This window comes from Ursus americanus, chromosome 3 (genome assembly GCF_024610735.1).
Source record: "Ursus americanus isolate L20-20 chromosome 3, mUrsAme1.1.p, whole genome shotgun sequence".
NCBI lineage: Eukaryota > Metazoa > Chordata > Mammalia > Carnivora > Ursidae > Ursus > Ursus americanus.
In genome coordinates this window covers 7,817,886-7,845,835 of record NC_142129.1, presented here as the reverse complement: position 1 = coordinate 7,845,835, position 27,950 = coordinate 7,817,886, and the positions used below count along the sequence as shown (strand labels likewise).

General features: G+C 45.4%; 1 protein-coding gene across 2 annotated transcripts in view; it reads left to right on the top strand.

Annotated features, from left to right (window-relative positions):
• Positions 1 to 27,950, top strand: part of CNTNAP2 (contactin associated protein 2) — a 1,871,860-nt gene that overhangs the window by 1,709,234 nt on the left and 134,676 nt on the right. For both annotated transcript variants that reach the window (XM_045792416.2, XM_087860735.1), the window contains 2 exons: positions 3,578 to 3,814; positions 11,738 to 11,871. In XM_045792416.2, coding sequence (XP_045648372.2) covers positions 3,578 to 3,814; positions 11,738 to 11,871 — 371 coding nt within the window. The remainder of the gene's footprint in view (positions 1 to 3,577; positions 3,815 to 11,737; positions 11,872 to 27,950) is intronic.

Genomic DNA, 27,950 nt, shown 5'->3' with positions numbered 1-27,950 from the left:
ATCCTGAATCTACTGTGGCTCGGAATTTGTGGGAACATAATGTAATTCCACAAATCTCTTCTGTAGTACATCTTAGAATGAGACTCCAAGTTTATCATTTTTTTCTATCCAATCAGTGGATATCCTAAAACTTAAGCTATCTCATCTTAGTATAAAACCATACATTAAACATTCTAAATCAGTAATTTTTGATCATCCAATGAGGGAAAAGATGTTATTTGGGGCGTGTGAAATTAGTGTTATTTTAGTCATTCCTTCAGGAGGGATGGGAGTATTCCTTCCTAAATGATATTACACACCCTGATTTGGCATTTCCTTAAAACCGTCTGAAACAGTGAAATGACGGCTGTAAATTTGCCACTTCGCAACTGAAATGGTTCACAGCACTCCCAGGCCCTGGTTTAACAGTTGGTTTATGATGTGGTTTCAGAATAACACTTTTAAGCATGGTATTTTCCTTCTTCCAAAACTGACATGAATCCATAAAGCTTTTTAACGACGACTCTAAAATACACCAAAAGTATTCTCTGTGGCATATTTTTCAGTTTGTTTATCTAAAATCCTTCACTTTCTGAATTTCTCTTCATGATCTGCCTTGGAAAGATGGTCGCCACTTGAGCTGAAAAATGCGTCGTATCTCAGCCCGACGGGCACACTCGGCTACCTGCTCGGCCAGCTGCGCTGTCCTGCCTCGGCCTTTGGCTCCCAGCATCTCAGACTCCTGTGTGCACAAGCATCGTGGGGAGTCTGCTATGCGCACTGCTTCTCAAGACGCCCTGAGGCAGGCCCTGTGAGCTGAATTCTGGAGCGAGGCCTGGGGACCAGCATTTTAACAGATACACATTACTGGGAACTTGGGTCGGCCCATACTCTGGAAGTGCTGTGACTGGGCAGAGTCTGGCTCAGGGAAGCCCAGGATCTTGCTGGTGACACATGGCATCTGTAACTTGGTGCCTTGGGCCTCCAGGCTTTACCTGCTTCCTCGGCCTCTGCTACCCAGAAACCCTCCCTAGGCCCTGGTTCTTCAAGCCTTGATCTTGAGTTTCACGTGCCACACACGTTTATCTCTTCCTATACCTTGTCCCTTTCTGTCTGCCTCTGGCTTGTTCAAACTCTGGCCTTGATCTCGAGCCTTCCTCCCCACTCCCTCCAGGTCCATCTCTTCTTCCTGCATGGCCCACATGTTCTCAGATAATGACCCCTCATCCTCCGGTAGAACCTCTCTGTGGCATGTCTGCTGCAGGTGACCGGCCCTGCCTGCTCTCCTCGAGGCCCCCCACCTGGCCCCTACCATCCATCACAGCAGCTCAGAGAATGTCACAGAACGTCCATCTGTCCCACGAGGCTCTGAGCTACTGAGGGCAGGGATCACCTCTTTTTTGTTCATTGTTTCCCCGACACCCAACCTAAAATGTAGTGGGACAGTAATGCGTCTTGTACAAACAACTGATGTAAAGAGAGTGTATGACTGTCACCCGAGGCATATGCCTCTGATTGTGCTGTCTCTGCTCCAAGGGTTGACGTGTGCTTTTCCCTCAACTAGAAAGCTGGTCTTCCCTTCCACCTTTACAGAGCTACTGCCCCTGGCTCTTTGGTCCCAGGTTCCATACCTTTCCCCCCCGGACATCTTCCTCGGTCCCTAGAGCCAGGCCTGGTGCCCCTCGTGTTCCAGGGCCCCTGTATTAGCTTGGTCCTGCACCCATCGCACTGCTTCTGATGATGCCTGGGAGTCTAAATCCCCTAGACCGATGGCTTCTTGGGAGCGGGGATGGTAACCTCAGCGCCCAGTGGAGTGCCTGGCATCCTGATGGCACTCGATAGATGTTTGCTGAAAGCATGGGAAAGCCAATTCGGGATCCTCCAGGCTGTGTGATGGGGGTTCTTATCACATAACCTGCTGAGTAAACCTCCATAACACTCACCAGAAGGATTTCAAACTGTTGACATGTGTCCTCCCATGCCCACTGCTGGACAGAAAGGTCTCAAGGGTGGCGGCGACCGTATTTTATACGTCTGACATCCCAGTGAGTCATTCAGTGACTAGTGTGGGTTAAGTATTGTTTAATCCTGGGTTTCTCATCAGAGGTACTTTTGGCATCTTGAACAAGACAGTTCCTAATTATGTAAGACAGTCTCACACATTGCAGGCTAGTTAACAGGTTAACAGGTCAGTTAGCAGGTTAACACAGCCCAGATCCACCCACAGGTGTCTGACTCCAGACCCTGATTCACTACGCTGTGCCAACTGTGTTTGAGACTTATTTAACGAGAACAAACTTCCAAATTTCCGGTTGTAAAAATCCTTTTGGAATTTTTCCTCGCCGATTGAGGACAAATGACAACATAAAGCTGTGTTTCACAAAATATATTCTGCGTAGTGTTAATTTAGTGGATTGCGAATGTTGTGCACATAACACATTCCACAGGCAATGAAGTTTTTTTGTTTTTTGTTTTTTTTAAAGATTTTTATTTATTTATTCGACAGAGATAGAGACAGCCAGAGAGAGAGGAAACACAAGCAGGGGGAGTGGGAGAGGAAGAAGCAGGCTCATAGCGGAGGAGCCTGATGTGGGGCTCGATCCCATAACGCCGGGATCACGCCCTGAGCCGAAGGCAGACGCTTAACCGCTGTGCCACCCAGGCACCCCCACAGGCAATGAAGTTTGAGCAGTCCTTCCAGAAGGGCACCTGCAGAGGGCAAGGGGAACAGTAACTGGGAAGACCAAACAAAGCTTGATAGGGAATCTCCGCCTTTCGTGCTGCGGTAGGAGGTGATTTTGGAACACTGGGGAGCAAATGATGGGAGAGTCATCAGAGGAGCTGGTCTGCCAGGAAGTGATTAGGAACCAATTAGCAATGATTAGGCCATCGACAAAGACCAATGAAGAGTTAGTGACTGTTCTTCTAATTTCATAATAATAATAGTACTATTTCCTTGGTGCTGATCATTTCACATTATCTTTTATTGTCTCCCTTTCACCTATAAAATACTGAGGCCTAAAGCAGTTGGTTAAGTAACTTCCCATAAAGCCACACGGTAATTAATTAATGGTCATATTTGAACCCAGTTCTCTCAAACTTCACATCTTATGATTTTAAGCACTGTCCCCAAAGCCCAGGGACCTCCTCAGGGCCTTGTCGAGGTCTGTGCTGTGAGAACATTCGAAACAACTCCAGTCTCAAAGAGGAAGCCCGTGAGCTCCTTAAATTGGTGTTTGCGTTAAACCATTGCCTTTATTTTCAGGGTACCTCTTCAACCTAAATTAGTTCTTTGGCCTAAGTCCTGTCCATAAAACTTCTTTCTGGTATGATTTAAGTTTCTCAGTTTTAGTTAATATATTTTTAATTTTCAGATCTCTGTGCTCTATGACATGCTTTTTTTTTTTTGATAGATGATCCATGTTGATGAAATAAGCCAATCTCTATAGAAAGTAGCCCCATCCGATGCCCTCCTGGAGGCAGGGCCTGCCTTCCGTGAACAACAGAATTAACGGTCTGCCCGAGTTTAAAGCGTTGGCCGTATCGCATCCGGTTTCCCCTCATTTTTCAATTTCCTCCACCCTTTTCGTTTCAACAGATGTTGGCGCATTTTTTGAAGAGGGGATGTGGCTACGGTACAACTTCCAGGCACCGGGGGTCAGTGGCAAAGAATCGGGCAGCAGGTCAGACAGCTCCCCTGATCAGCAGAGCACCCCTCCCGACCTGGCCCACGAGGGGATCCGTTTCAGCTTCAGCACCTCCAAGGCGCCCTGCATTCTCCTCTACGTCAGCTCCTTCACGACAGACTTCTTGGCAGTTCTCATCAAACCCGCCGGTAAGGACAAGGATGCCTGGCCTCTGCTATTTTTATTGGGTGAACAGAATGTTCTAGAAAGTCTGGAGTGCTCTGGTCTTGTCCTTTATTCTCCCTCGGACGTTGAACGAGTCATCCAGCGTCTTTGAACCTCATTTCCCTCTATGAGAGCCAAGAAAGCAACTTGTCAGTTGAGTGCCTTCTAGCCATGGGTCATAGTAGTAATGTTGCTCAGGCATGTCAGGTTCTTTATGGGAAGCGTATTACATGAATGTGAGATTATTTGATATGTATAATGATGATTTTTTGTTCCTGTCAAATGAATACATGCACTGCTGTACTAAACAGAGATGAGCTCTGAAGTAGTAAAATTAATTTAATATGAATCAATGAGGTATCCCGATTTATGATAACATATCAGTAGGTTCCTACAGAACACATGTAGCTTTGAATAGAAATAGAAAACCAGAGATGTTTTCATTCCTAAACTCTCTCAGAATTTTACATTCATAAAATATATCCCTGGTATAAGGCTTGCTTAGAGCAAGAGCATGTATTTACCCTTGTCATGTCGGGGACCGCCTTGATCTCCAAGTACGTATGGAGCCCGAGAGGTCGGAGTGGGACTAAAAGCAGCATCTTGTGAGAATAGAAAAGCACACTCATGACCTTTGAGAGAAGTCTGATCAGTTCTGACACACAGGAATGTGCCCAACACTGAGGGGGCCATTCCTCTGAGACACTTAAAAGTTCTAAGAAGATCGCATTTTCACAAAGAAGAATATTGTAGGTTGATCAGGGAACAAATCTCTCTCATTCGTTTCCCAGAGAGATGACATGGGCTGAGAATGTGGAGATGGCCTCTCTCATTGCCCATGCCTCCTAGCTCTGCACTGAGTATTCCAGAACCACTGAGAGCTTCTCAAAGATCGAGATCTCTTCCATGGGAGCAAAAATTATTATTACGAACCCAGGTCAGCTTGAGTTTTAAAACATTGTAAATTCTTAAGCTTCTCTGGTCAATTCACTGCTGTTTAAAAAGATTGGGAGTGGGGGGGATATTTCCTAAGATCTTCCCGTTCAGAAATTATTCCTAAAGAAATAAGCCCAAAATCAGACAAAGACACAGCATGAGAATGTTCCTTAGTGTTATTTATAAAAATAAGCATTAAGAAGGACCTACAGGGACACCTGGGTGACTCAGTCGTTAAGCATCTGCCTTCAGCTCAGGTCATGATCCCAGGGTCCTGGGATCTAGCCCCGCATCTGGCTCCCTGCTCCGTGGGAAGCCTGCTTCTCCCTCTTCCACTCCCCCTGCTTGTGTTCCCTCTCTCACTGCCTCTCTCTCTGTCAAATAAATAAATAGGGACGCCTGGGTGGCACAGCGGTTAAGCGTCTGCCTTCGGCTCAGGGCGTGATCCCGGCGTTATGGGATCGAGTCCCACGTCAGGCTCCTCCACTATGAGCCTGCTTCTTCCTCTCCCACTCCCCCTGCTTGTGTTCCCTCTCTCGCTGGCTGTCTCTGTCTCTGTCAAATAAATAAATGAAAATCTTTAAATAAATAAATAAATAAAATCTTTTTAAAAAAAAAACAAAAAAAAAGAAGAAGGACCTACAAGTTCAACTGTGGTAAAATGGTTAGTAAAAGAGGGAGTCACCATTTTAAGGAATATTATGTATCCATTAAGAATAATATTTACAGGGAGCAATGGAGGAAAAAATTTTATTTACGTAATACAATGTTAAACCAAAAAAAAAAAACAAAAAAGAAGAAAAGAAAGGAAAAAGGCAAGACAGAGCCTTCACTATACAATATCGGCTTAGATCTGTGAAAAATACGGATGGAAAACAAAAAGCAATAATATGAGCCCAGAGTGCCTCTTGTCAGTCGATTTGCTTCTCCTGAGTAATACTCTTTTATAAATGTCAGATGAGCAAGCGTCACTGGTGTAATCAGAAAAGAGAATAAGTAAAATCACTGCGGAGGCAGAAGAAAAAAGGACAGAACCTCTGCTTTCCAGAAGTTCACGAGCTGAGTTTACTTCTCCTGGGTCAGGTTAAGTCAATTTTTTATCCATTGATGTTCTCCACCCACAAGCCCCAGCCTCTCAGTGCCCGGGGGTGGTTCTCACAGATGTCAGGACGTCATGAACATGCCCCAGAAGACGCTGTCTTGTCTACTCGCTAAATCACTGCCACATTAAAATTTAGTCCCCAACTAAATTTTATCCGTATACTCGGTAACTATATCGGAAACTCGCATTCCCATACCCTATCCCTGTCCCCATGAGCACTCACGCTGGTGTGTGGGCGTTCATCGTGGGCAAGGATTTTGAGTAATCGGTTCATATTGGTGCTACCATTTAACGATGCCCGAAGGTGTGCTAAGTGGCACACGCATTAATTCGTACAAGCCGCACAACTGCGAGGTAGATATCATTCTTTATCCCCTGTCAGCAGAGATAAAACTGGAGTATGGAGAGGCTCAGTGCCTTGCACACTCAGCTGGCAAAGGCAAAACCAGGATTTCTAGGCTCAGGTGTCTGACTCCAGGCCCCGAGAGCTCTACCACTCTCTCCATATGGCAGAAATCTCTAGCACACTCCCAGTTGCACTTGGAAAGCTTGACCAGTCAGTTGCTTTCCAACGTTGAAAGGCCATCTTCAAACTGTTGATGAAAATGTGTTTTTTTCACACTTCAAAGACTGAATTTTTTTAAACTGATATTTAAAGTTAGAAAAACGTGAAGAATTCATTCAGGAAAAAAAATCAATAAGGACTATGCCAAAATATCAGGAACAAATTAAGAACTAGAAAGTCTTAACTAAATGCCCTGGCATCCCTCATTCTTAACATATTGAAAGCCTGTCACCATCACGGTTCCCCCAAGACCAGCCCCTCCTCCAGACCCTCGGCTTCTGCCAACACTGCCCCCTCCAGACACCTGAATTCGCGAGTGTGCTGTCATTCACAAATGCGCCATCCTTCCCCTGTGGGGGGCCACCCAGGAAAACAAGTCCTGCAGAGTCGAGTCACACCATGTCCCCCGGGGTATCTCTTTCTTTTCTTCCCCACTGCTAGTCTTCTAATTCGGTGCTTCCCAACTTCGTTCCTGCCACGGCACACATAGGTTATTACATGTGAAATGGCACTTGAGTAAATGGACGAGGCCATGTGTGTTTGAGAGGCCACTCACCCAGGGACTCCAGCAGCCTGGCCTGCCGAGGGTCTACCGAGGTCTGAGGGGTGCCCAGCTCCTGGCACCTGTTATCCCTTCATGGAATAGCAGTGCGCCTCAGATCCATCTCTCTCCCTGCTCCCGGTCCCTCCCGCCTCGCTCTTACCCACCACAGCCTTCATGCGCAGTGTCCCTCATCGTGCCCCAGCAGGGCTCTCCTCCTCCCAGTAAGTGCAGGAGAAATCCCAGATCCCACAGCCTGCCTATGGAAACCACCAGGCTCTGGGGTGAGGACTCCCAAGGTGAGAGCTGCGAGTGTAGGACCAGAACGTCTGGGTTTGAATCTGCTTCTGCCTTGTGCGGGCTGTGTGACCGTGACATTGGGCAATGAGCCCCTCGGTGCCCAGGGCCCTCTTCTGTAGAACAGCGCCTCCCTCATGAGTGCGTCATGAAAATCGAATGAGTCAGTAAGTGCAAAGCACGACCCTATCCCGGTGCAGTCTGTAGTCTAGGGATGTGTAGACAGACACTACGTAAGTGTTAGCCGTTACTGCTATCCACGGCCCACGGATCTGATCTACATCCTGCCACGTATTCAGTGCCACACATCCCTACTCTTGCTTATTATTCCCCAAGCTCACGTGACACCTTGCCCCTACCCCCCACAGTGCCCCCTTACCTGGAGGAGCTCCATCTTCCTCTGGGTGCTAACACCTTCCTTTCATTCTGGAGCCAGATCGAGTCTCACCTCCTTTCAATGACTTCTCCTTACTCTAGACTCCTATCCCACTTACTTTCAATGTCATTTGTTTGGCATTCAGTGTACTGTTATCTGTCCTTGTTATAAATATGCCCTGTCTTCCCGGCGAGATGAGAAGCCCTACATCTCCTGCCTACAGTAGGTGCTCCGAAAGTGTTTGCTGATGATAATGATGATGGCCGGGAGAGAATAAATCTGTTAAGCACGTTATTTGCTGCACCCAATGAAAGAGCAGCCCCTTATAACCGCTTTAATTCGCTTGGGAGATGAACATAATATGCAGGAAGTGAAGTATTTTTCCATTTTAATAATATTTTATATTAATGGAAAATATTAATATTCTCCAACCATCATTTAGTGGTTCTCTTGTACTATTATTTGAAAGGAATAAATATATCATTTAAATTTTATTATTCAAGAAAATTGCCATTACTGTTTATGGATACCCACTACATATAAATTTAACGTTCCAACTCGTCTGTTTTCTCAAAGCAAATCATTGCAGTTGCCATTAAGTGAGGCAGTTACAGAAATTTTAAATCATATTTACGAAGAAAGAAAGCCAGAAAAGAGAAAAAATAATGAAAACAGCTTAATACCAATTTTAATGAGCTGGGGAACATAATGGGACCAATGACAAAGATAGCAGAGAGGAAAACGTCTGGGTTTTTGCATAATTACCATTTCCTCTGACCTCTAGCCCTCAAAGGCAGGACCTGGTCTTTCTTGTCTTCCCAGGGCCAGACGCCTGGGGGGGGGGGGGTGCGGTATGTGGTTCTTAGAGGTGCACTGTGCACTGGTAGCCAGCCAGCCAGCCCACATTCAGGCGTTGAAAAGTTGGATCCAACAGTGCTTTCCAAGAGCACTGAATAAATGTGTTCCAAAGAAATGAGTAAACAAATGATGAATGAATACAGCTGTATCTTCAAGATAACCGGCTGTGATTATACGCGGTCCAAGCACGAGAAGGAGGGAATAAAAACTCAAGACAGTCAACTTGTTCTTCTGCACATAGCCAGACAACTGTCTAATCACGTCCTGTTCGGTCCCAAACAATAGATTGTTTTTAATGCTATTTGGGTAAAGGGAAAAATAGAGTAAAACACTGAAGGGTGGGGAAAGAAGCAGCTCAGAAAAAGAGAGCAGCGTATTCAAAGGTCCTGGGATAGAAAGGAGAATTGTATTTTCTAGGGATAACAGAAGTCCAAGGTAGCTTGAATGTAAAAAGTGAGAGTAAATGGTATCATTTGAAAATAACATAACAGGCAGAAGTCAGATCAGACAAGACATCATACACTATATTAAGAATGTATGTCTTCATCCTATGAGCAACTGGAAGGCTTTGAAGAGTTTTTAGTGAACCAGTGAAATCATCAATTATGCATTTTGAAGAAATCTCTTTGCAAGAATAAAAGCACAGAAGCAGGGAGACAATCATTCACTCGTTCAACAGACATATTTATTCAGCACCTACTAAGTATCGGGCATTATTCTAGGAATTGGGAATAAAATACAGAGAATATAAACAAAAATTACTACTCTCATGGAAAAAAAAATAAGGCAGAAAAGGGAGGACCTGGCCAAGGGAAAGGAGTGGGTAAATTCTTCTTTTAATGGGGGAAGTCACAGAAATAATCACTGAGAGGACATTTGAGCAAAGACCTAAAGCAGCTGAGGGGTCAGCCATTCAGAACACTGGGGACTGAGTATCCTAGACAGAAGAGCCAGCCAGTGCAAAGGTCCTGAGGCAGGAACATTCTGGCTTCTGAGGAAACAGCAAGGAGGCTAAGGTGGACTGGTGAGGAGTCAGCAAGGAGGAGAATAAGAGAATATGTCAGAGATAATAGGGCATATAGGGCCTGGTGAGCCATTAAGCAGACTTTGATTTCTACTTTGGTTGAGATAGGAAGCCCCATGGAGGGTTCTGAGCAGAGGATTACTCTCACTGCCCTCTGAGAAAGGACTGGGTATGTGTGCAGAGGCTGGGTTAGGGTAGGGGAGCTGGGGGAATGGTAGAAGCAAGGAGGTTTGTTAGTATGGAGGTGAGTCCAATAATCAAGGCAAATGACAGTGGTGGCTTGGTCCAGGGGGTAGAAGTGTAGGTGATGAAAGGAAGTAAGTGTCAGGGTGTATTTTAAAGATAGAGCCAAGGAGAGCTGCTGACAGATGTGTGTGATATAGGAGGAAGAGGGGAGGCAGGGCTTTTGGCAGGAATAGCCTGAAGGTTGGAGTAGCCATTAACTGAAATGTGGACAATAGAGATGGAATACTTTTGGAGGGGAAAGGTCAAGAGTTTGGTTTTGCATATGCTGTGTTTGAAGTGCCAGTAAGACCTCTCCTTTGATGGGATTGGTAGTGAGGAAGAGCAGAGAAGGAGGGGACTCAGAAATGAGGCCAAGAGGGGTCATTGTTAAGGAGAAATGGATTCGGATCCGGTGGTCCAGGCAGAGGACGACGCAGGTGGGGCTCAGGTGGTGGCCGTCAGGTCCCTGACACCGCATGGTCAGCACAAAGGCACCAAGACAGGCCAGCTCTGCGTGGAGCTGCATCCACCAGGAAGAGGGCTCCCCTGGGGTCCACTCCCCGTGCCAGGGGTTGCCTGTGCTTTGATGGAGATGGAGGAGAGTATGTGAATTCAGACACCCGTAGGAGGTGAGAATCAGCCGTGCTTGGTCGAAATGCTATAAGTAAACAAATCAAGGACAAAATACTCAGGAAAAACTCAGAAACGGGGAAGGTTTGTCAGATTTGTTCAGAAAGCGAAATTAGAAAATAACAGTTAATTCTTGATTAATGTAATGTATGCTGCTTTCAATTCCAGGGACACGGTAGAATATTTAAACTACCCCGTGTAATGCTAAGTAAGGGAGAGCAGCGTTTAGAAACTGTTGCATTTATTTGTGTCTATGGATATGTATGGACGTGATCAATTTCTGGGAAAAGACGCTGCCGAATATTTAGAGTAGTTATCTCTCGATGGTGAGATTTCCGATGACTTTCTTTTCTTTCTTTCTTTTTTTTCTTTCTGTTTACTTTCTAAGTTTTAAATATTGTATTTTATTTCATAACTTAAAAATCAGGATATCCATTTTGTTCCTCGAGAAAGAGGCAACAAAGACCCTGTGAGATGATGTACAGTTGGTCAAACTCTTGCTAGGCTGCTCGCTCCGTCATTAAGCTATGGGATGTCGAAGGCTATTAACATGAAGATTCCAATTTGAGTTAAAAATGAGATAAAAAATTGATGTCTTTAAAAATCATAAATAAGAAATACAAGTTATGTTTGCTGTGCAGATTAATTAACAGCAAGATCTAGAATATTATATCAGTCTTTTTGACTATTGTCTGTCATTACTGGGGAGAAGCAAGATAGAGAGAAAAACAGAATAATTTGTTGAGGCCAAGTGAGCTGGAGCTGAGGGGCAGTGAGGACTCAGGGGCCCAGGAAGCCCATCTTCCCTTTGATTTGCATTCGGATTGACGCAATCTCTAACCTAGAATAAAATTCTTTCCTTTGTTTTCTTGGTCTCCGTGAAGCCACCCCAAATCCCATGTATTTATCTTTTGTAAATTATGTTTATTTTTAATATTGTATGCTCATGATTCTTTTATATGCCGAATGTCACACTTTGCGGATGGCGTGAGACCATCGCTGCATCCTGCATTTATTTTTCATTTCACACGGTATTTCATCAGTCTGCAGGCGTCTCCACAGTCCTATATTGTGTATGTTCTCATCCTCCTTCCCAGGCGCAGTCCCAGTTTGGATCATGTAGACCATTTGCTGCTTCAGCTTGGAGGTGATGGTCACTGATGGCTCACTGTCGGTAGACTGTAAACTCGTGTAGGCCAGGGCTCTGAACCCTTCTGGCTCAGCGTGCCATTGAACTAGAGAGTCAGAATTCTGAACAGCCGTGGTATCGGTGGACAGCAAAGGGGGCAAGCCTGAGCATCAAATGAAACCTAGAGCAAAGAAATGACAGTTTCTTTTCTTTTCCTTATATAGGAAACTTACAGATTCGGTACAACCTGGGCGGCACCAGGGAGCCCTATAACATTGATGTAGATCACAGGAACATGGCCAACGGACAGCCCCACATTGTTAACATCACCCGGCACGAGAGGACCGTAATTCTCAAGGTATACGAAATGTGCGCACCTCGGTTGTACGTGATACAGTGTTATAATCTCTATCCTCTGCTCTCCTTGGACGCTGGTTTTGTTTTGGGGGGTTGGGACGGGCAGAAGAGATGCTTATTACACTTTCTCCTATAAAGTCCCAACCAGGGAAATAGAAGGATGTATGGACACTAAAGGAAAGACAATGATGGACTTTATGGTGAAGACGTTTCTTAGAGAGAAGGTAGAATAAATGTTTACTATGTATATTCTTTGTAGCCTGGCTGCTTTTAGGCTCACACATCTCTCAGTCTCCTGTTTTTATCTATCACACCATCATTTTTCTCCATGCTCTCAGATGTCTGAAGCTTATCGTGTTTCCCAGCAAAGGTTATTTCGGTTTATCTGACCCACTTCTTTCGCTGCTCCAACACAATATGAATAACTATAGGTTGGTTGGTTGTTTTTTTTCCTCTATGGATGCTTCCCCTGAAAAATCCTCAAAACACAGACCTCCCCCCGAATCTCAGACTCTGGTTGTAGGCTTTCAGCACACAAAGGGACGATTTTATTATGACAGTCAAATTTTATTTCAGGTTCATTGATTGTCCCTACCCCCACCACTGATTTTCACAATGAAGAAAGCAGCCTGGGAGGCACCATGAATAAAACATAGCATGAGGAAGTCTCCCTGGGAACTAAGCCAAAAGATCAAGGATGGGAACTGTCAGTGCATTCTCTAGAAGGAGTCCAAAATAGATACCTGTCAGGAAAAAGAACAGCAGGGGGTACTGTTTTGTCAGCAGAGTGCAGTGTCATTTGGCCGGGGTTCAGCAGCCACTCAGACCTCATTCGGATGCGGCCGGTTGCTGTGGGAAGTTCAGGCTGCAAAGAAAAGGCACGAGTCCTGTCTGGTTTTGAGCAGCGGTGGATGTCAAATTCATAACTTGATACGGAGTTTACGCTTGGCCTTTAGCAGTAAATGCTGGAGGGTATTTTAGGGACAGGTCTTTCCTAGGAAACTGACAACATGCGGTTACAGTTTCTCGTGCAGTCAATCAAATATGTGTAAATAAGGTTACCTCACGGTGGTGGGCAGAGTCCCTGGGCCTAGCGCAGTGCCTGGCTCATCTTAGAAGCTGCAGATTATTCACTGAGCAAAACCAAGCCCATCTTGAACCATAACTCCAGGTTTATTCAGAAAAGCCAGCAAGGCCAGGAGTGGTACAGTTTATGTCATTACAGGATTAGGATGGTTTTATACCATTTTTTCAATATTATGTGTATTGGGTTTTAATTAGAAACATTCTCTTGTTTTAACCCATGCCATCTGTCACCTCTTTTAAAGTGACGTCTCTTGCCATTGTAGCATTACAGAATAATGTTAAAAGTCAAAAAGGGCTCAACAGTCAGCTTTGGGAGCAGGGTAGTGCAGGAGGCCTACCTGAGCTGTGGAACCTTGCAGAACTAACTCTCCCTGTCTCCAGGAAAATGCTCTGTGTGTTAGAACTGAGCCTTGTGGGTGGGGAACCCTGGCCACAGAGGAGGGCCGGGTGGGTGAGAGGAGAGAGCAGAGCTGATAGAGCCATTTCTAGGTATGTTTCCCAAAATGATGTCTGGAGTAAAGATAGGTAAGGCAGGCCCTGCCTTCTGGCACATTCTGCCAACTGGGGATTCTTCAGAACTAACCAGCAACCCCCCCTTTTTTTTAAAGATTTTATTTATTTATTTGAGAGAGAAAGAGAAAAAGTACACAGGCAGGGGGCAGAGTCAGAGGGAGAGGGAAAAGCAGACTTCCCGCTGAGCAGGGAGCCTGTCACAGGGCTCGATCCCCAGGACGCCCAGGATCATGACCTGAGCCAAAGGCAGATGCTTAACCAACTGAGCCACCCAGGTGCCCCCTAACCAGCAACCCTTTAAGAACAAAGATCAGCTTAATCAAAGCTGCTACCTGCCACCGAATTAGAGATTGCCCTGAAGACAGGGAGAGGGAAAGGGATTAGGAGAGGGATAGGCTATTTTAGGAACTTGGGGCTTTTGAGGCACAGAAAGCCAGAGAAGTCTAGAAAGCACAGAACGCAGAAAGTCCAGGAGACTGAGGAGGGTTTGGGGAAAGTCTGGTTCTACTGCTCAGAGTTCTTTTGGTTGCAAATGACAGAAAACCAATTCAGAATTCATTTGTAGGGAAAATTCCTAGTGTAGGTAATAGAATTTAAGAAAGGGCAAACTAAAATTTTGGAAGAAAATCCAGGGGACCTGGAGGATTACAACAAAGGCTAGAGGCTGTTGGCCCTCTCCCATCCGTGCCTCCCTCCCTCTATTATCTCTCCTTGTCCACCCCTCTCTGAGGACTGGATTAATACCTCTTCCGGCAGGCTCCCTCTGTTCCATATCATGGAACGCAGGCACTGGAGCACGGGGCTCACGTCTCAGTTCTGCTATCAGAAGAAAGTCTCCTGGTTCTCATTTCAAAACCTCAGGGAAGATCTGTGATTGGCCTGGCTTGGGTTATGTGCCGCCCTATTGGCAAGAGGAGGGAGAATGATGATTGACAGCCCCGATCAGATGCTTAAAGTGGGGAACTGGGGAAAATCCTCCAGAAGGATAGGAACTTGGTTCCAGAAAAAAGAGACAGGAGAGGTGTGAAAACACAGGCTGCACCGTACTTTGAGGTTAGGAACAGCATAGAAGTGGGGAGCACTCCAAAGTTGTGGGTGGAATTCTGCCATAGGAATTGTACCAAGGGTGGCGGAAGGTCCTGCCCCCGCTCCTTCTGTCATTTGATCAATGCAATTGCACTGGAATTTCTGGATGTGTTTAGAAAGCCAGACACTTCAACCCACTTGAATTCACCTAGGAAAGACTTCATGCTCTTTGGTGCTCTGGTCTTTCTCAGCCTCTCCAACCCAGCTCAGATGGAAAATAAAGCTAGGCTAATATCAGAAGAAAAAATATATGGCTCTTCCTTATGGAAAAGTAGGTCAGACAGACTCTCCGCTTTCTTTCCAGTGGGAAGGCCTTGTGGAGAATGCAGGTAAATCTGAGGGTACCTTTAGAACTCTAGAGAACACTGACCTTTTTTCTGGAAGCAATCTACAAATCCATCTTAAGAACTTCTACAACCTCAAGAATGTGTGGGAGAGATATAGGAAAATGTTCATCATGATTATTTCTGTGTGAAGGGATTCTAAGTGATTTGGTTTCCTCTAGAGTTTTCTGTATTTCCTCATTTTCTCTTATAAGCATGTGCTGCATTTTTTGGGGTACGTGTTGCCTTTTTATAATCCAACAAAAATATGAAACATACAGATATCTTCAACCCATTTTGACAGCCCCCAGTTGTATAACAAAATATAATGACAAAGATATTCAAATAATTTCAAATTAAAATGCACTTCTAATCAAAGAATAAAAATAAGGCTAATTCAGCCATGAGTATAAAGTGCTATGGAATGATGCCTCTGGAATTAAGGTGAAATTTTATACATTTATATATACACACAAACAGCACATCATCCCAACGATGTTTATCAGTGTTTACGGTGTTTTTAAAAGAAGGTTTACTTTCCTAGCTGGGTTTGGCTAAAGCTAACATTAAATTAATTTGCATTCCCTGAGCACATACTGTCTGAAATGGTGCTGAGCCCTTGAGGGAAATTGACCTTGGATGAAACATTTGCTGCCAAAACACAAAGTGCCCAATCTCCACATAGATAATGAGGAGCTGACTCTAGGAGTCCTCAGACACCGGAGTGAGCCAGAGCCCGTGACAGGCCTCAAGTGGCGTCATTTATGAAACCGCACAGTTGCACCAGGGATCATAGCTGAAGGCTTACCGCCAGTCGAGATGTAAGACAAACCCCGGGCAGGCAGCGAGCACCTGAAAAAGTACTATACGCGATGAAAATTCATGCCAATTAGATGACTCCAAGAGCCGAACATCACGAGGAATGATTTCAAAGTCTTGTGTCACAAAGCCCTTCTTCTCGCTTTCCTTCCTTCCTGCTGTCTAGAGCTGCTTTCTGCTCCTTTCCCTTCCTTCCGTCCACCAACCCACTGCTCGAGGGACGTCAGGTGGCTCACAGGCAGTCTGAACAATGACATAGAGAATTGAAGCAAGTCCCAAAGGTGTATATATATTTCTTACATAGCCTGGGTTATATTTACAGGCATAGGAAGCTGCCCCGTAGCACTGTCCCCTTGGGCAAGGTCACGTCCGTGGTCATAGCTCACATTCATGGATGCTCACTGTGTCCTCGGCACTGAGCTAAGGATGTTAAACGCGGCCTCTCATTCAGTCCTCCCCAGAACCATATCAGATATGCAGCGTTCTGATCCCCACTTTAGAGATGTGGAAACTGAAGCTCAGATAGTCCGACATAACTCACCTCAAGGTCAAGGGTGGGAAGCTGTGGAAGCATGGGTAGGCCTGGGTGGGTCACACTTCAGTCCACGTGTGCTCCTAACCATCACTTGATGGTGAGGTGTCTGGAAGGATGGGCACGAGGCTTTGCGAGTGGATTCCTCCAGGGGCGCCTGGGTGGCTCCCTCAGTTGAGCGTCCAACTCTTGATTTCAGCTCAGGTCCTGATCCCAGGGTCCTGGGATCGAGCCCTGTGTCAGGCTCCCCACTCAGTGGGGAGTCTGCTTAGGGATTCTCTCTCTCCCTCTCCCTCTGCCCCTCCCTCTGCTTGTGCGCACGCGGGCGCATCCTCTCTCTAAAATAAATTTTAAAGTCTTATAAAAAATATAAAAGAAAGTGGATACCTGTGACCAGTAAGAAATTGAGTGATATTACAACAATAATGACAGTAATTGTTATTAGTATGAAATAGTTCAAAAACATGCAAAAGCACAGAGAATAATAATATGTGTCTACCAGCCAAACATTACAAATTTTGGCATTTTGCTCTATTTCTTCAGAATTTTTTTTTAATGCAGTGCTGGTCAAGGCCCTCGGTCCTCCTTGCTACAGAGTGAGCCCTGAGAAAGCAGGGGACAGGGCCTTCAGCAGCATTTCTGCAACAAATGTGTTTTCCACAAGGTCATTCAATGTCGCATCTGTAATGAAAGTCAGGCATAACTTAAACACAGATTTCAGTGGCGCCTGGGTAGTTCAGCCGGTTAAGCATCTGCCTTCGGCTCAGGTCATGATCCTGGGGTCCTGGGGTGGGGTTCCAGGTCCTTGGGCTCCCTGCTCCGAGGGGAGTCTGCTTCTCCCTCTCCCTCTGCCCCTCTCCCCTAGCTCGTACTCTCTCGCTCGCTCTCAAATAAATAAAATCTCTTTAAAAAATGGATTTCAGTGCAAACAATTTCAGAGGGCGTTGGAGGAGGAGTGCTGGGCCCACGAAGGGAGCGAGAGACTGACATGACCCAGCTTTCTGATACTGTGGCCTGATCCAAGGGTAAAACTAGCCCCAAAAAATAAATAAACTGCATGTTCTTAGAATAACGATCACATATTTAGGGGCTTTGATGGAAGTTAAACAATAGAGAGCTCAGGGATATATCCTCTGGCACAGATACTCATAGTCTATGTTCTCCCGAAACAAAATGAACAGATGGTAAGGATGTCATGTTCATTTTGGCTTTCATCTAACTGGAGGGCCATCCCATCTTTGCCAAGAAGAAACTGACAGATTTCTCCTGCAAGCAAAATTAAGGTCTTTTTTTTTCTTCTTTTTGTTGGCTAACTGAACATAATAAAAAATTAAGTAATTAATTAATTAAGGACTTCTTAAAAAAATAACTCCCAAGTCCTTAAGAACAAATGATTAGGTCCCCCAATTTTTGTACCACAAAGAGCATGACTTCAGTTGTTTTCGTCAGGAATTTTCAAAAAAATGTTTTAAAAAAATCACTGCATTCTGTCTTTTAAAATAAAGACGATAATTTCTTACCTGCTATTAATCAGAATTAAAGCCAAATTATATAAAAACAGTTGCTAATGGAGCTTGCTGATGGAGCTATGTATTGAATATGAATCCTAAAAATGGTCAGGGAAGTGTAATCAAGGGAAACAAACACAGTATGCTTAATGCTAGGGACAGAAGGAAAGATGTAAATATTAGGGTCGCACCAGGTGCTACTACAAAGTGACCCTAAAATTTCAGTGGTTTAACCCATAACATAGGTTAAAGACAGACCCAATCTGTCTTATATATTTCTAGAAAAGCAAAGTCCTGTGGTCCCTAGCAGGGTTGAAATCATGCTAGGCAGGCATTCTGAGGACCCACCCCTACCACCCATCCTCCCATCCCTTTGGCGGGGGAGTATAGGTCTTGACTAAACCAAATCTCTGTCCGTTGATTCTTGTGGCCTCCATGGCTCCGTCCTCTGGGAGGCTCTCCTTTGGCCGTAATCTGCCGGGGCCAGCTCTGCACTGCTTGCAGATGCATTCATTGAAGCAGGGCAAGGGAAGGGACCTGAGGGGTCCGTTTCCTGCAAGTGCCAGTCACACTGAGGGCTGTTTCACACTTATAAGTCTTTTGTAGACAAGTTGTCTTGGTTTCTTCATCAATACAGTTCCTCTAAAACCTGAGTTGGCTTCTGATCTGTGTGCTCTCAGTCAGTTTCATGTTCCAGTAGCAAACCCTCCATCCGTTCCTGGACATAAATCTTAGTCGTAGGTCATCGTTCACTTCCAAGGGCCCCTGCCTCTCTCTTAAGGTCATGGCGGCTCTCTTGAGGCCATCTGAAACAAAAGGCTTGGGTGGGAAGTAAAGACCCTAATTTTACCTTCACCCATGGAGCTAAGCCAGTGTGCTGAGCTAAGAAATCTTCACGTGTCTCTCTTGGTCACCTCTTCCTGCAGTTTATTTCTTATTCTCTGGTGTAAGGCTCTAAATTTGTAGACTTCATTCCCTTTTACTGATGTCGAGAAACTGGCCGATTCTTTTCTGAACCCACGTCATCTTTGACGTAGGCAGCAGGAAGCAGCTGACTCCCATGAGCATCCCGGCTCTTTGGAAGCACTTTCCCCAGAGCTACAGGTCACAGGCATTGAGTCTGCCTTCTGAGTTCCATGAGGTGACAGGTTTGAAAAAACATTTTGTCTCCTACCATTGTTGTCCATCTTTCCAGCCACTGACGTCCGTGTCTGTACCACATACCACGCACAACCTGACCATAGCGCCAAGGCTACCTTGCTAAGGTTTCCATACGGGAGCACTCTGCTTCAAGGTGCCGACGTACGCCGTAGTTTGGGTTACATTAGCTGCTTTAACTAAAAGCATTTACAGATGGTGGTAATGGCTTCGCAGGTGCTTATCTCCAGACTCGTCAAGTTGAATATGGTAATTACAGACTGCTTTTCGTAGGTCAAAACAAATAAACAAATCAAATAGGTAGGGGCAACGACAAAAAATTGTTGGAGCAGTCGTATTGGCGGTAAAGTGGAAGGTAGTCGAATGAGGCACTTGTAGGGTAGCAAAATGTGTGAGCTGATGTGAAACACTGGGGGGCGGGGCACCTGTTCTGTGTATGTGGACAGTGGTATAGGTGTATGGTGTATCAGGTAACCTTCTCAGCCTGAAGAGAGTCATTCTTCCCTGGATGTTCCCTAACGATCATGTTATGTAGTGCTCGAAACACTTCCACGCATAGCCTCGTTTGATACACTCAACCTTATGAGTCAGGAAAAACCTGATGCTGTCAGCCCATTGAACAGATGAGAAAACAGAGGGTAAGGATGTCCAGGTGACTAATAAGGTCTGAGTGCTCACAGGACAGACTCTTCTCTAGAAGCCAGACAACCAGGCCCCTTCTCCAGGGGCTGCTCATCGCTCACACATTCCCCCTTCGTTGCCTGTGCAAGCAGTCAGGAGAACCAGGCTCGCCCTGCTAGTTTGCCTTATAAACTTTTGAAAAATTTTAAGAGTTTTAAGTAAAAGTAAGTCTTTGGGGGTTAGTGAGTTTTGGGTTTTGGGGGGGGGGTGTTTGTTTTTTGGAGTCAGTTAGGGTAGCAGTAGGAGATAGTGAGTAGCATGCTTGCCTGTAAATTGTTTTGACAGGAAGGGTGGAGAGGGCAACCTGGAAGGGCAGATAAGACAACCTGCTCCATGGCCCAGAAAATGCCACCTGCAGCCGGAAGGTGAAACATGCACGTTAAAAATCTCCGTAGGAAAAGAGGTTGATGGAGCAGCTTTTGAAACATTGTCAGATCTGCTAAAAAACTTACGTGGTTAAAATGGTTTTTTTCCTCAGAAATAGCGATAAAGATGCCAGGATATCCTCCTCGACCCAGTGAAGGAAAAACCCTATTAAGGAAATAATAATACGAATAACAGTAGTGTGGTGAGCCGCAAAAGCCATCAACATCTCTTGATTGCACTGTGCCCCCGTCTCTAGTGCTTTCCAGGCTGTTCTGAGTATATAACAGTCCTGTGGGACACATACCTTTATTCCCACCTTGCTGAGACATAGGTCAGTAAGGAGGAGTTGAGATCCAAACCCAGGTCTGCCTAATTCCCAAGCCCAGCCTCTAAGCCTGTGCTTAACTGCTGTGTTAAACTGCACACAGTTGAGTTGATGTGGTCAGACGCCGCGGAGGACCCATCCCTGACAGGCCAATACATCCGCCCAGCTGGGAACCAAGTTAGCGAACTGACCCAGCGCCATCCCTACCATGTATTGTTGGATGACAAATGCAACGTGTGGATGAGTGCACGCAGTGTGACCTCGGGTTTATAACACTAACGATATAAAGCCTTGAAAACAAACCATGAATCTTTTCTGCTCGACAAGAAACAAAATGCAAAACCTTTGTGATTCGTGAAAAACTATATTCAAAAATTATATTAAAAATGTTGAAATACCAAACTAGGTGATAGTCTCCTTAGGAAAGAATAATTTAATGCAATGGGGAAACGCATTTGTTAAAAGAAATAACCTAATGACATCGGTGGGGACCATAAAATCGAAACGTCCCTGTGCGGCAAAGAACTTAGCAGTCCAGCTTTAGGGCCGGTGAGCTTGCCCCCCATGAAGAATTCCAGATCATCCTTCAGGTCGGCATGAACATAACCTCCTGCCCTTCCATCGTAGCGTCCTTCTCTTCTGTGGAAACATGGAGCCTGGACGGAAGTTAGACACCAAAACTTAGCTGAGTTATTTAAAAACGTGTGCCTTTATTACCCTTGAACTTTCTGACAGTAAAGAACAATACTCAAAAGTATCTAGATGTAAACGCTCCTGAAAATTTTAATATCCGAGGTGATTCAAGCCTTTATTAAAGAAAATAACACTGTTTGGAAACATTAAATCTTTTTAGGGATGTCAGAACAAATAAAGAAAGTTGACCTAGCTCGCCTAAGGCCCTGTTCTTGAAATTACATTGACTGTAACTTCTTGCCTGTGGCTAATTTAGTGTTTATCTACTCAGCATGATGAACTCACAGCCTTGGATGTACACCAGCAGCGCACCTGACAGAGGGGGTGATGGCAGGAACAATGACGAGCCTGGAAGTCCCTTGGTCCTTCCCTCCCGGAAGCACTGATACCGTTCACTCCTTCTCTGTTGGGAGGCCCGCACGTATATGACTACTTCACTTTCCACTCCAGTGGAATGCTGACTTATGTTTAATTTTGTGGAGGGCATAGGTCAATATTTTATTAGTTCCTTCTATCATTACAGTGGCTTAATAATTGCACAGAAGATACCCAGGAAGAGAAGAGAGAAGGATATATACATTGGAAGCTTGTCCTTTCATTTGGCCTGTATGTGAGTCAGTTCGTTTTAATTTTTGTTTTCTTTCCAATATTTCCAGTGTCCAGAGCAGCCAATTCAAAATTGAGACACCTATCAAAAACCTCATGACATCATTAGCTTTTCGTAATTTGGTTTCAGGCTATGGGTCCTCAGCCCTTGAAAGGGTATCTCAGCAAATTTTCCTTATTTAGTTCTGAATAGAAAGTGGGCCTACTTGGTGAAGTGTCTCCAAAAAAGAAGATGCACCAGTCTCAGGACCATGATTCCTTCCCCTGCCGCTGTCTTCCAAGCCTCCTGCGGCTTCAGACGGAGACCATCTCTGTACGTAGAGGTGTGGGCACCGGATTTCAGGACACGTTGCCTTGGTAAACAGTGGGGATGTGTGCTGAAGATCCTGCTAAAGAAGACAAAGTGTCAATATGGTTCTAGACTGTTCCACCAACAACGCACACTTCATGTATTTGAAGCCGTGAAGAGGAATTGCCAAGAACCTCACACAGTGACTTCTAGTTGGCATCAACTTCTTAGGCATGTCCACCCTATAACAGGAAAGTTCTAAAGAGCAAACATTCTGCAAGCCCGACGTGGATCAAGTCAGGTGTTCATCAACAGCATTCCACGAGGCTTCTCGCTAATATGAAGAGCAACTAAAATTAGCCCAACTTCATTCAAAAGAAATGTGAGAACAGATGCGTGGTGTGCAACTACTAGATGAAAGATATTCAGGTGGCCGACGATGGCTCAGGTGGGACACGGTGACTTGTAAAGGAGCAAAGGGGCTTGTGTCCTGGGGGGAGAGAAGAGCTGTAGTCACAGTTCTTGTCATTTCTGCAGATAGGAGGGACCTGCCCGGCCGTCCAGAAGAGAAGTGTCTTAACAAGTTACTCTAAGGACGTGCAAGTAATGGGAAGGGGATCTAGATGGGGCACCTGGGGGGCTCCGTCGGTGAAGCCTCTGCCTTCAGCTCAGGTCATGACCCCAGGGTCCTGGGATTGAGCCCCACATCGGGCTCCTTGCTCTATGAGGAGTCTGCTCTCCCTCTGCCTGCTGCTCCCCCTGCTTGTGCTCTGTCTCTCTCTCTCTCAAATAAATAAATAAAAGTTAAGAAAAAAAAAAAAAAGGAAGGGGATATAACAGCAGAGGGTAGTAGCAGTTTGGGCTGGTAACGAGGCCATGGCACATAATGTGAGATTTCCCCTTTGGGAAGAGAGTGGGTCTAAGGGGAACCCCCCTCCCCCCGCCATGGACTGGGATTGCCAAAATCAGAGGTTGTTACTAAAACATAAATAAAAAGGAGCCCTTATCGACAAGCTCCTCCACTTAATAGCTCCACGTTCTCGGGCAAGTTATCGAACTCTGTTTCCTTATTTGTGAAATGGGAATAAGGCTGCCTGTTTAAATGGGGTTTGTGTGTGCGTTCAATGAAAATACACGTGACAACATCAAGCATCATCTGTCGTCGAATAAATGCTCTTTCCCCTCCTTCCTTCCCAGTTCCCTCCTCTTTCTTAAAAGCAAAACAAGTGAGAAAGCAACTGTCGAGTCATTATCAACGGGGCCTTCAGGATCAAGGCTCCTGTTCTATGGCTTGCAGTTCAACCCACGGAGCAAATCCTAGTGTTTGCAGGCAGCGTGCCGCTGCCTCCATGAGCCACGAGCCAGAGGAAAGGCCATCAATCACAGACACGAACCAAGGGCCAATTGAAGTGTAAGCTTGTGCTGAGGAAGCACAGAAAAGGGGGGAATTAATCATCCCCGGGGGTGGGAGGAATAGATCAGAGAAGACTCACAAAAGTATCTGAGCTGTTCCTTAAAGGTTTTCGGGGGGGGGGGGCGGTGGCACAAGGACCACATTATCTTACTTATTTTTTACTGCAGGCATTCAATATTTGCTCTTCTGCAATTCATAAAAGTTATACAGAGGAACCTAACGAAAAAATAAGTTCAACCCATCCAGCTCATCTGATCTGAAACAGAAAAAGACTCATAATGAATATGTCAACACTTCCAAGTTTTTCATTCCTTCTCGAAAGCAATTTCATCTGCAAATGAATTATGCACTCCAGGGCTAGACAAGACCTCCATTCCTACGCTCCAGAAAAATGTGTTTACTTCACTTTACATTTCTTACAGCTCAGTGGGAAAGCAGCGGCAATGCAATTTGTGATATGGTGTAGGGTTTGAGATGTCAGTCCTCTCGGTCCTTCTCCAGAATACAGCAGCGCTTATAAACCCAGGGTTGCAGAGTTCATTTCCCCCTCCCGCTCCACACACATGAAGTACATAAATCATCTCTCAAGAAAGAAGATAAGGCACCTGGATTTCTGTTTTGTCTGGCATGAAAACTAAAGTCCGATCTGTGAGGTATCATATTGTTATATCCATCTGCAGTGCGCTGAAATCTCTCTTAAGGATTGTGATTCTCGAAGTTGGTTTTTAGTACAATAGGCAGAGCGGGTTGTATCCCCAAGCACAGGTAACTGAAATCAGGTTTGTATCTTACATAAATGTGTCTCCTCTCTGAAAAATAAATGCATCTCACCATGCGGTCTGAGGTTCTGAAGGGTTACATGCTGCCCCTCTCTCCACTCAGGAGAGGGAATAGGCCACCGGGATTGAGCGTGAGGATTTGGGTGGCCGGTGGGGCCCGGAGCGGGTCCTGAGCCTGTGTTGAGATGCCCTCTAGTGGTCATTAGCCATAACCAGTGCTGAGCGTGCGGAAAGGGAAACGAGTGTGCCAGCCGCCTAGCGGCCCTTTGTACAAACTCATCCCATCTCATCCAGAGGCATGGGTTGTGCACGGGACATTCGTATCTAATAAGAAATACCGGGATGACAGTGGGATGTGGTGTTGCTTACACAAACGGGAGTTGGTCATGTTCTAAGAGTACAAGCCAAGGATTGTGCTTACACGTGCACATCTCACAGCTCTGGATGCTGGAGGACCCCGGGAGCTGTTTGCTGAGTGAGTACACGAATTAGTCGAGTTCATAACGAATAAGGGTTGTGAGCGGTCCCCATGCGCTTGGTGGATTCTTTCTACTTTCTGAGGCATATTTGATGCACCTTCTCCCCTCAGCCACCAGGCTGGGAACGAAAAAAATGAGCCAGCCCCACCCTAGCACGTCTGACATGAGGAAGTATGTTCCAAATGTTGGAGGGGACAGCAACGCAAACATTTTGTGGGTAGAAGAGAGGGTCCAGGCTGCTAGTTCAAAAGTGAAGTGGAGGAAGGGCATCAAACAGGTAGTGGAAAGGGGCGCCCTAGTGGATCAGTCGGTTAAGTGTCAACTCTTGATTTCGGCTCAGCTCCTGTTCTCAGGGTCGTGGGATCGAGCCCCACATTGGGCTCCGTGCTCAGCAGGGCGTCTGCTGGAGATTCGCTCTCCCTCTGCTTCTCCCCCCTCAAAAATAAATAAACCTTAAAAAGAAGTGGAAGAGAGTAAGTATTCTCTTCATCTATCCAGTAAAAAGCTGCCACTCTGTTAAGCATCCCTCCTAACACTGTCACCCCAGGGCCACCAGCAGAAGTCACACTAGAAGAACAGACCATAGAAACGAGCCCATCTCCCAGCCTGACTCCACGTCCCCCATGAGAATGACATCAGGATCTGGACTTTCAGGCCCGTGGCTTCCACCTGAGCTTATGCGTTTAACCCCTGTAGCCGAACACCACAAATGCAGAGTGGGGGCGGCAAGAGAAGAGTTGAGGGGTTCCCGTAGCCCCCATCATCTGGGCCAGCTCTGAAAACCTGTCCCGCTCCAGGAGATGGATGCCAAGGACGCTGGGCTTATAGAGATCAGAAGACCCGTCGAAGGAGATGTAGTAAAAATGGGAAGAGGGGAGGACAGATGGGGGAGGCGACGCTGGGGTGACCTTGCTCTCCACTCTTTTCCAGTGGTCTGTGGGCCTACTGGGGGCATCATGGCAGCCTAGCTTTGCGATGGCACGGGGTCCAGGCCAGCATGATGGAGAAGCTTGGACTTTCAGCCCCACAGACCTCTGGGCTGTACCTCTTAGGAACTGCGTCCTCTTAGGCATCGTAACGGAATCCAGTAGCTCAGTTTCCCCAACTGTAAAATGGGGCACACAAGACTGTGGGCCCACAGGGTTGTTGGCAGATTCACTGAAATAATACATGTAAACTCCCAAAGGTGGGATCTGACCTAGAGTTGACCTTCAAGAAATGTGAGCTGCCACATTGATGATGGGGATAGTGAGGAGGGGGAGGAAGCTGAGATTTACCTCAGTCCATTTTGTGACAGCTTTCACACACGCACACACACACACGCATGCACACATGCACGCACGCGTGAAGGCTCCTCTCACGTGTCGCTCATAATTTCCCCTTGTCTTTTCTCTGCCCCTTTCTTCACCACCTCTGCCAGCTTCTCCCACCCCTCCTCATTTTCTACTTCTTGGAACAGGCACCAAACATAGTATTAAAAGATGTTAGTGCTTCCAGAAAGCCGAGATTTACTGCTTTGTATAAGCCAGCAGACTGGCCGTCAGACTGAGACCCCTGGCATTTCCCCCACGTTCTGAAGTCACTCCATATATAACGATTTTCTTGAGGCACCTTTCTGCTCTTTCACCTGGAACAGAGTTTGAAGGATGTGGTTATCAGTCCTCTGGTAATGCCAGTTTTTAGACTCCATCCTGAATATTGTTACTGCTGCCAAAACCTACTGGCAAAGTAATATCGATAGAGCCTCTGTACTGAAAAGGATGTGTTTGTGGAGGTTTTTTAAATTTTAATATCAAGGACTTTAACTATATTACAGTTAAAATCAATAGAAATGTAACCTTTTCAACCACATAAAATGAGTTCATTTTTATTATTAGTCTTTTTCTGCCATTACGGTGTCGTGATTGCTAAAGGAACCAGGTCAACTTAAGCTTTATTGAAAGACCATTAAAGAAACAAACTCAAACTCATTTAAATACAGAAGCCAGTGCATTAAAAAGATCAATAAAGTAAAACCACCTGAGGTTGCTTTACTTAAACACCCTACATTGGAGAATCGTTCCATAGTCACAATTTGAGCAAACCTATAAACCTAAAAGACCAGCCAATAAAGAAGAAAATGCTGTTTCATTTCATAGGTTTAGAACCGTAAAGCCCTTCACTTTAGTCTGATTAAACATACAGCATTTAAAGTTTCTCTCAGTATTTTAAAACATCACCTGTAAAGAATCATTGCTCGATGAATGCCACTTACTTAGGAAAACCATTAGCTCCGTAGGTCAAGAGAATGACAATGACAGAAAACACCATTTAATTTCTTTAAAAATAACATAGAATTAGCTCGATTGAAAGGGAATCTTAGCCTTGCAGGGAGTCAGGAAATTCTCTTCCTAACAGCACGGAGCATGGTATCTTGTGCCTGGTAAAGTGTGTTAAAATGAAAAGTTGTGACGGATGCCATGGACTTGGATTAGACCCAAAGCACCTGGTATCTCAGGTTCCCCGTATCTGAGAGTGATCGTATCCTTCCATACCTCCTTCCCTAGACCCGAGAACAATGATCATTGCCACAATCCTCTTCAAGTTCTTCCTCAGATACTATAATGTAAATTGCAAACTTAAGTGGTAATGTTTGCTTAGGATGATTTTAGAATCAAAATGGTCCTTATGGGATATTGAGTCGAACCTGTGACCCAACCTGGAATCACCACCCATCCCTGCCTGACCTTACCAGATACGGGAAGCATTCTATTCTTCTTGATTGAAAAACCATTTATTATGTTTTTCTAATTATAAGTTTAAGTATATTTATTGTAGAATGTTCGGATAAGGACACAGAGGAAAATTAAGTTGGCCTGAGAGTTCTGTTGAAAGCCAGTACCTCCGTGTTTCCACTAAAGCCACCCTGCCTGCTCACGGGCATTGCTAGGGCTCTTCTGTCTTCCTTCTCTGCAGGCTCATTCCCATCAGCAAACAAACGTGGGTATTTCTCTCCCTAAAAACAAAGTCCTCTCCTGACCCCACTCTCCCCATTTCTTTGTTTTCCTTGACAATAAAACTCCTGGAAATAGTTGTCTATGCTCTTTCAGGTCCTTCTCCCATTCTCTTGCACTCTTTCTCTTATTTCTTTTTTCCCAGTCATCTTTACTGAAGTGTTAATTCCATGCAATGCAATGTGCACACTTGCAATATACCGATCGAGGAGTTTTGACAAGTGTGCACGCCCAGGTAACCAAGACCACAGTCCAAATAGAGGACATTTCCAACACCCCTGAAGGTTCCCTCAACCCCTTTCTTGCGAATCCCCTCCAGCAACCTCCCCAAGCAACCACTCATCAGATTTCTACTTCCATGTGTATAAAACCACATGTTCAGGGGCACCTGGGTGGCTAGTTGGTTGAGCGTCTGCCTCTTGGTTTCAGC